General features: G+C 36.7%; 1 protein-coding gene across 2 annotated transcripts in view; it reads left to right on the top strand.

Moving 5' to 3' along the window:
* Nucleotides 1-3,808: 3,808 nt before the first annotated feature.
* LOC149573100 (Tetratricopeptide repeat (TPR)-like superfamily protein) overlaps nucleotides 3,809-9,612 on the top strand; it is a 107,203-nt gene continuing 101,399 nt past the window's right edge. For both annotated transcript variants that reach the window (XM_089814276.1, XM_089814278.1), the window contains exons 1-3: nucleotides 3,809-4,202; nucleotides 4,282-4,327; nucleotides 4,419-4,493. In XM_089814276.1, the coding sequence (XP_089670402.1) occupies nucleotides 4,325-4,327; nucleotides 4,419-4,493 (78 nt within the window). In that variant the 5' untranslated portion in view covers nucleotides 3,809-4,202; nucleotides 4,282-4,324. The remainder of the gene's footprint in view (nucleotides 4,203-4,281; nucleotides 4,328-4,418; nucleotides 4,494-9,612) is intronic.

Genomic DNA, 9,612 nt, shown 5'->3' with positions numbered 1-9,612 from the left:
ACTGACATTGGGACAAAAGGAAACTATTGAAAAGCAAATCAGGAGGCAAATCAAAGAAGAAAAATAAATACAAGAAAAAACATTAAACATCATTATTAAAGGCCTAAAAGACTATGGAGAATTTGAAAAAACAAAAAATTTGGCATATGACTTCCTTAGGGACAAGTTGAATTCGATGGGGAAAATACAACAAGCACGCATGATCAGTAGGAGTATGGGAATGGGGAAAAATAGGCATATGAGAGTCACCTTAACCAAGGTAGAGGATAAGACAACAATCATGAAGAACAAGGGACTACTTAAAGATACCCAAATCTACCTAGATGAGGATTTGACAATCAACCAATAGGAGGAAAGAAGAAAGGAATGAGAGAAAGTAAAATTAGCAAGGGCAGGAGGCAAATGGGCTTGTATGAGAAACAATAGAGCACAATTTGCTAATGAACCAACAACATAACAATAAGAATCTAGGGCCCCACGAGAGCATATAAATATGGTGAGTTGGAATTGTAGAGGATACCCATGGAGAAGAGGACTGGGGCTGGGGCCCATAGTTGAAGGGCAAGACATTATAAGCCTCATAGAAACACATGAACATGAAGGGTGTAGAATTCTAGAATTTGAAGGGTGCAATAAAGTATCCGCATGGAATGACGAAACACAAAAAGGCAAAGGGTACAGAGGGATTACTATTTTCATAAAAGACACATGGAATAAAAACATCAAAGTGGAGAAAAAAGACCCAAATAAACAATTCATATAGTTAAAGATTGAAGACAACGAGGAGATTACATGGCTGGCGGCATGCTATTTCACACCTAAAAAGTCCAAGTTCTACAAAAGGAGAAACCTAGACAACGAAGATCCATTTGTTGCACTAAAAAGAGACATTCTCTCTTATAGTTCTACGGGGGACACTATCCTAATGGGAGACTTTAATGCCAGGACAATGAACAATCAATCCAATTAGCTGAGTAATGACCTAAAGGAGGACAACAATCCTTTGTGGCTAAGAGAAGTGGAGGACAATAACACTAAAAGAATCTCACAAGATGAGAAATGTGGCATATCCCAATTTGGGGTGGAGTTATTAGGGCTCTATAGTCTTCATGGGTTGGTTATCTACAATGTCATGCAGGGATCGCCAAAATCAAATAGAATCACATATAAAACTTACAATGGACAAAGCGTAGTAGACTATGTGATATGCTCTCATTTATCTATTACCAAAATATCAGACTTTAGGATCAAGCACTACTCTACAAAACTAAATTCAGGCCATATGCCTCTCCATATTAAGTATAATATCAGAGTTAATAGACCACACAACGTTCAACAACAGGGAAACAACACAAAAGGTCACGAAGAGGGAAAAATACTTATAAATTATGAGAATAAGGAGATATTTTGTGTCACACTAGAACAACATATTCAAATGACACATAACAACACAAATTTTGAGGAGGACAGTAATAAGAAAGAGTATATCAACAAAAATTTGGTTATTCCTCTAATCCAAAAAGCTCTAAAAGGATGTAAGAGAACAAGAGCAAGGAAAAACATCTCAAACATGTTCCCATCCAATCCGTGGTTGATGAATAATGTAGGTTGCAAAAAGAGGTCTTAAAGGGAGAAAGGAAAACAAAGCAACAGTAAGGGAGTACAGACAACTGGTTAAATAAAAAAAGGATGAGTACGTGAAAACCAAAAGAAGGAGCTAACCAAGTTAGGGAAACTTAATCCTAAAGGATTCTGGAGAGAGTTACAACAGATTAGAAAACATGCTGGAAATAAAATTATGGATTCTCAATGGCTGGAGTACACAAAATTGTTATATGAGAGACCAAAAGGAGAGACACCCCCCCCCATAATCAACAAATCGATTGACTTATTCTCAATAGAAGACATCAACTTAGGGACGAAGAGGTTAGCAAGTGGCAAAGCCTAAGATATTGATGGGTTGCAGGAAGAATTTTTAAAATGGGGGGCAGATTTATTGGCACCACACATCCAAAACATTTTCAACAAAGTCTCCCAAGGCTGCTTTCCCACAGATTGGATTACCAACGTAGTTATCCCACTTCACAAGAGCAAGGGTGTCAACAATCCCTCTAGTTATCGCACCATCATGGTGAATCCTCTTTTAGGTAAGCTCTCTGGGAGTATGCTAGAGCGTAGAATCAACAATTGGGCAGAAAAAAAGGAAAAATGAATAAAGGGGCAGGCAGGATTCAGACCAACACTCCACCATAGATCATTGCATTACCTTGAGATACCTCATAGAGAAGGTATGGGAGAAACAAAGTGACAAATATTTTTGCTGCTTTGTTGACTTTAAAAAAAGCCTTCGATACTATCTCCAGAGATAAACTATGGAGTAGAATGGAAAAATTGGAAGTGCCAAATGAATATAGGACTACTATTTACAAGCTGTATGAACAGGTTAAAGTGAAAATCATAATTAAAAAGGGCATGTTAGAGTGCTTTGGAGTAACACTGGGATCAAATAGAGATACCCACTTTCCCCTACCCTGTTTGGACTTAATGTAGACAAGCTAGAGGAATTGATAAACAAGGCCAAGGGGGAAGGTATCCAACTTGTTGGTTATGTGGTTAGACTACTTCTTCATGCAGATGATCTCATCCTCATCGCTAAGACTGCTAGAGGCCTTTTGCACGGAGGTAGGGATGGAAGTCAACACATCTAAGACCAAAGTCATGATCTTCTCCTTCAAGAAAAGACAACACAACATGCATTCATATTTAAGGGTAACACATTAGAAATTGTGAAAAATACAAGTATTTAGGGATTGACTTCCATTATCAGCTAGGTTGGGAAACTTGCAAATCAAAAAGGATACAAGGGGGATGGAAGGCCTCTTACCTCCTTCAGAACAGGTGCAGGAAAGCAAAGTTGTGGGACTGGAAGACTCGAAAAATCCTATTTGGGCTTTTGGTGATTTTGGTTGTCCTATACGACAACGAAATATGGGGGAGCAACATATCAAACCATAAATGGTGACAAATAGAAAGAATTCAAAAATATTTCATCACCACCAACCTCAAAGTCAAGTCAATGGTTCCCTATGAGATTCTTTATGTTGAAGTAGGCATGTTCCCGGTGGAAGCCTATGTAGTTATTTGCTTGCTCAACTATCTAAAAAAAGTAGAAAAGATGGATGCATACTACTGGCCTAAGTTAGTGGTTGGGGAGAAGCTAGATTGTCAAAAGAAGACATTGAGGAAACAAAATAATAAATGACTCAACAATTAGAACATTGATTATCAAGAGTACCCAGATATCAACATAGAGATAAAAAAAGTGGGTATTAGAAAAAGCTAGGACTGCCACGTGGACAAATCAGATAGGTAGAAAAAAGGCTTACTATGTCAACGAATTTAACCACACTTGCAAGCACGATGACAAAGAATACCTAGGAGGCGACATCAGAGGAAAGGCAAGAATCCTGATAGCTCAATTGAGGTTTGGTTCACGTCACTTGAGTTGTGAAACTGACATATGGAAGATCCCTAAAGAAAGGTGGGAGGAGAGAGTTTGTAGGTTTTGTAACGAAGGCGTAGTGGAGATGGAATGACACTATATCAAGAAGTGTACAAACACAATACAAGTGGAGAATATAAATGAGTTTTTTGAGGGACAAAGACTTCACAAGGTGGCCGCCTTGCTAATGTAGCTCCACAAAAGAAGGGACAGCCAGGAAAAATCCCGAGTGAGATATTTAGTGGATCCCCCTTTTTGGTCCCATAGACTTTGGACTTATGAACGATAGTATAATCATTTCATTTCATTATGAGATAAATTTGAAAAAAAACCTGTGAGGCATTACACAATCTTGCAGAGCGGAATAGTTACCTAGATAAAGGCCTGATACTGATCTCACCTCAGCTAAGGTCATTTAGACTTCTGTCAGTAACTCTGCTCCACCATGGTATTCATTTTGGGTAGGCTTCAGGAAACCAAAAGAAAAACATAAGAGGACACACAATTATGCCTCTAAAACTTCAGCGCGTTCTGGTTGAAGAATCTTGTAACTCTGCCAAGTTCGCGGGATGTAAATAACCCATTAAAGTTGATTTTTTAAAAAGTTACAGTTATCCTTTCTTTGGCACAAATCGAACTTTGCATCATAGAATTTCGGCCTTTTGCTCGTCTTGCAGTTTAAAATCTCTGAGGGCTCCAGGTATGAACAAACAACACATGGTGACCCTATTGAATAAGTGAAATCGATTTGCATTTAATGGTGGCCCGTTCCTTTGCAGGACCGGTAAAAGTTATAACTTCAGAAGATTTTTAGGAAGCAAGATGGTAGGTTAAAATGTATGCCTAATATCCATTTTTTTAAATTAACGAGAAAGCTTCGGTGATCACAGAAGTAGAATTTGGTTGTGTTCGACAGTTTTCAATCGCAGCAATCAATGATTCGGATTCAAAGAGTCAATGGGAGCCACTGGCACCAACCAAAGAAGCTCGGGTAATCTTTTAGTATTAAACCCATCGAATATTTAAAATTTAAGGGTTTTGTTGCAGGAGAAATTGACATAAGAAGCCATGGTTCTCTACGCTTATATAGTGTTCGGGCTCCTCCTTGGACTGTTCTTACTTTAAAAGCTATAATTTGGTTTCCCATGAAATTAATTGGGTTGAAAGTTCTGAGCTTGATTCTTAAATTTTGTCCATGTGCCAGATAGTTTCTAGCATTTGAAAGTTCACATTGAACATCCTTCCAATGAAAACCGAACTTTTTGAACCCAAAATTTTCTAGTAAATTTATGATCTTTTTGCAGTAAAAAAATCTTTAGGATCTGGAATTTATACCCTCATGATCGACCAAACACGGTCTGCCTTTTGGCATGATTATCTCGAGTGGGTGCCATAGGCTTCGAGCTTCATCTCAAATGCCCACTGAAAATCTCACATTCAAAATGTAATTACCGTGAATTTTTTGGAAATATTTCAAAGTTTTCTTCTAAAGATATCTTGTCGCACGAGACTACCTAAACCATACAAATTGGATTTTTAGATTCTCCATAGGTCATGTTCTTAGACATTAGATTCAAGCTTGAATCTGGTGTCATTTTGTTAGATTATTCATTGTTGTCCAGCTTGTCGGGGCTCCTTTTTTCGCAATTAATACTTTACAATCTGAAATAATCGATCTTCTTTATGACAAATGCTATTCATTAACCAATATATCTTAACGTACGTTATAGTATATGAAACCTACTCGGTAATCTAAGTTTACCAAGGCGCAATTTATAGTTGGTGTTTTGATTTAATTTTGCAGCTTCTACATAATTGAAATTTTGGAATAAATTGTAATCACTAAAATGTTTGAGTTCCACTTTCTGCTTACGTATATACCATTCATGACAAGTCTGCATTTAAACCGAGTTAAAGGTACGTCACTAGATCCTTGTGATATACCTCCAATAGCCTTCATGGCTGATTTTTTGTTTGTTTATTTGATGAAACAGATCTGTCTACTTGGTGTTCTGATTTAATTTTGCAGCTTCTACAATAATTGAAATTTTCAAATAAATTGTAATCTCTAGATTGCTTTAATTCCACTTTTTGCTTATGTATAAACCACTCATGACCAGTCTGCATTTTAACTAAGTTAAAGGTACGTAACTAGATATATACCCCCAACAGCCTTCATGGCTGATTTTGTGTGTGTGTTTGATGAAATAGATCTGTTTACTAGTTAAAGAAAACCAAATACAGCCTATCCTCAAATAGAAGTGGACAGAATGGCATCACATCCCAAAGCTCTGCAAATTGGGCAGAGCCCTCAAAACCAAGTACCAAGTATTCTCAAAGAGAAAATAACCGTAGCCACTAAACATGGCCTCTGAAGAGAAACAACTGGTCACACAATCATATAGTCATAATGTCAAAACATAACAAGAGGAAAAAACTAAGCAGCTAAGGCAATAAAGCTTGAATTTGAAGGAGGGTCTTGATCATCAAGCAAGTCTTTTCATTCATTGGTCGATCCCAACCAATGAGAGCATTGTCTTTATTTTGGTGCAGGATGACAAGGGCCAAGCAAAGAGGAGCCAGCTAGCAAATTTGATACACTATTAGCAAAGGAGATGCCCATCTAAGCGGGCTTTGAGAGTGGCTTTGAGCAGGCATAGAACTTCGACGCCTTTGACTTTGATAGGATACTTGGGCATGCAGTGGCAAAGTTGGGGAGAGTTGAGCTAGAGTGCACAAGACATTACCTCAATGGTCCAATAATGTTTGGAGGCTTGCCATCTCCAATGCTACTTTGATGCCTTGCACTTGAATTTGCATGAACACTTGTGTAATCACAAAGGACTTGCTACGAGTAGAAAAATTCATATCAATAGGATTATGAGCTGAAGTAGCTGCATTTTTGTTGTTTGATATGATAAAAAAATCTCCATTCTAATGGCACGCCAAAGTTGAGTGAATATGATTGGAAATATGGCCATGCCCCCAGAAGGACATTGTACCGAGTGAATAAATGGATCTAATTCCAAGTAGTTTGGACATGGTACAAAGCAAATAAATGTTCGATCTTCAGAAAGTGTATACAAAAAGGACATTTGGAGTTTGACACACCTAAATGGATCAACCAATTGCCAATTGGTAGGCTTTGGTAAAGAACATAACAAGCAAAATGAACAATCTTTGGTTCAACAGTCATTTTCTAAGTACCTTGACAATGCTTGTTGTAGGCTTGAGAGGGCGTTTGAGTTGACCTGGAACCATCCTCTATTAAATTTTTGAACCATTAGCAAATTTGAAGAGGGAAAATTATATTCTTTGTTGGGGGTATACTTGTGAAAGGGGCATCAACATGATACTACTAGCCTTTCCACCAAGTTTAAGGTAATCTGATTGAGATCTTTTGTAGCTGTTGGTAAGAGACTGCCTCAATAATTGCCTAGAAGAATTCTCTATCCACACTGTTTGGGTTATATTTTGTAGTGTCCTTATCTTCAAAGATTTAGAAATACAAATCAGATCTGAGAATTATATGTATAACAGCAAAAGAGACTATTGCTAAATACAATCTTCTTTACACAAACCGGCAAACTATACCAAACATAAATTCTTTTGTTATGCTCCAAACTTCTCCAACGGTAATTGTTTGTTCATCAAATGAAAATGATAAATCATAGACTAATTACAGACTCAATAACAGCAGCCTGCTGCTGTAACCCATTTGTAAAGCTCATTCCACATAAAAATCTCAAACTGTGCTTTAAATGCACTCTTAACAACACCTAAAATAAACCTGAAAACTATAAAAGCAGCAACAAACAAATCCGCCAATTCTCCTTCAACCCAAATACAATCTCAGTGTGAGAATGTCGTCTTTGAACAAGGGTTTCCATCCATTTCTCATTCAGTGCTCATGGTTTTATGTCCACAAGATCTCTCCTTCAACAGAGTTCAGTCCATTGAAGAAGCTTCCTGGGAGTTTGCAAATGTAGCAAATGATAATCAACTGTTAATGTTTTGCCCAGAAGTAAAGATAAACAGCCATAAAGAAAATCAAGAACACTAAGACACAGAAAGGCACAACAATCTATCCTGGGAAAACCCTCCAACTTGAGGGTAAACACCCAGCCACACCAAAAATATATCTTTTATAAATAATAGAGGTCTGAGGACAATGCTTCTAATTGATGTACCACATATCACACAAAGCAATGATATATCTCTTGAATTGAGAGATTCTTCATATCATAATAGAAAGTCTCTTCGTTTTCCAAATGCGAGTCTCTTCATATTTCCAAATACGTCTCTTCGTATTTCCAAATGCACGTCTCTTCATATTTCCAAACATGTGTCCGTGAAAGAGCACCATGCAAGTAATCAGGATATCTCCTGCAGCTACAAACATTACAGTCTCTCTTAGCAAAGGAGACATCATTTGCAAATTTCATGTCATCATGACAAACACAATGGATACACCCATGTGGGTCAACAACAAAACTTTATCACAAACTTTTTCAATATGATATAGTCATCCGAGCATGATGTTCACGATGGCTACTCCTAGAGGGTAAGAGGGTAAAGGAAAGCTACTTTCATAGGGTGGAACCGCCATAACTACTCCTAGATGGTGGAACAAGCTTTCACCTCAAACTTCTCTTGCAGAGAAGAATGCATTAACAAGGGATTGCACCTAAGACTTCTACCTCATGGAGAAGAACTCATTAATAAGGGATTGCACCTCAAACTTCTCTCTCATAGAGAAGAACTCATTAACAAGGTTTTGCACCTCAAACTTCTCCATCACGGAGAATAACTCATTATCAAGGGATTGGGCCTCGTACTTTTCCCTCATGCAGAACTCATTAACCACATAAACGATCATTTGAAAGCTGAGACTCCCTCTCAGTAGGTGTAGCTTTGATTATCATAACAAAATAGAGCTGATTCTAGTGTTGACCAAACAATTATTACGATAATAGATAGTTTCTATTATCTCTGTTTAGTTTCTAATGGTTATCTATTGTAATCTTCTGTAAATATTAGAATGTTTCTAATATTTAGTTTTTCATTTCTAGAATAGAATGTTTCTATTCTTTACAATTGTTTCCTAAGGAAACATCGTTCAACCTCTTGTATAAATTGACCTCTCGGTCTCTGTTAATATTAAGTAAATATTTTCCAATTGCTTCGTAATATGGTATCAGAGCTAATACTCTAAATTTTTTTGAAAATAATTATAATTTCTTGGTTGAAATTATTTGCTTTTTATTTTTGAAATCATTTACATGCATATTTGCTTCCAACTCTTTGTATAATCCGATTAGAGTTTTCGTTCTGAGAGATCTAAATCTGCTGACTTTTGGTTCAGTTTTGCAACCCATTTTTGTCTAGATCCGTCTATTTTTTTTGCACATTTTTGCCATTTTTTGTGGTTTTTTTGCAGCAAGGCCATTTTTTGTTCAAAACCCTATTTTTAGGTTTGGATTCTGATTCCAGATTCTTGGTGGGTTTTTCGAGAGCTCAATTGAGTTGTTGTTAGATTTTTTGGGTGCCTTGATTTTCATGCATTTTTCGAGCTAGTCAACCTAGAAACCGACAACATATTCTTTTTGGGTTTTTCGAACTCTTTTTTGGGTTGCCCATCAAATTTTTTAGGTCTCTACTTTTTGAGTGTTGCATGTACTTGCATGTTGTTTACATGTGTTGCTTTACCATGCAAAGTCTCGTGTATTGGCTCCCTTACAAAATTCTGGTGGGTTTTTCATAATTTTTTTCCTCAAAATTTTTTTTTGATGGGTTTTCATATTTTTTTCCTTAAATATTTTTTCTTATGGGTTTGTACAAATTTTTCGTTAAAAATTTCTAATTTTGTTATTCGCAAAGTTGTGTGGGATTCCTTTGTGAGTTTGTAATTTTTTCCTCAAAAATTATCTGTTGGGTTTTACCATTCTTCCTCAAAAAACAAAGCTTTGTATTGTCATGTTTTGATTGTTTTTTCACCTCAAAAACAATGTTGGGTTTTGATTGATTTTCCACCTCAAAAATCATGTTGGGTTTTGATTGATTTTTCACCTCAAAATTCGTGTTCAGTTTTTTCGATTTTCTCCTAAAAA

Source organism: Cupressus sempervirens, chromosome 2 (genome assembly GCF_028749045.1).
Source record: "Cupressus sempervirens isolate cs-2001-9-10 chromosome 2, ASM2874904v1, whole genome shotgun sequence".
In the NCBI taxonomy this organism is placed as follows: domain Eukaryota; kingdom Viridiplantae; phylum Streptophyta; class Pinopsida; order Cupressales; family Cupressaceae; genus Cupressus; species Cupressus sempervirens.
This window is presented reverse-complemented; position numbering and strand designations above follow the sequence as displayed.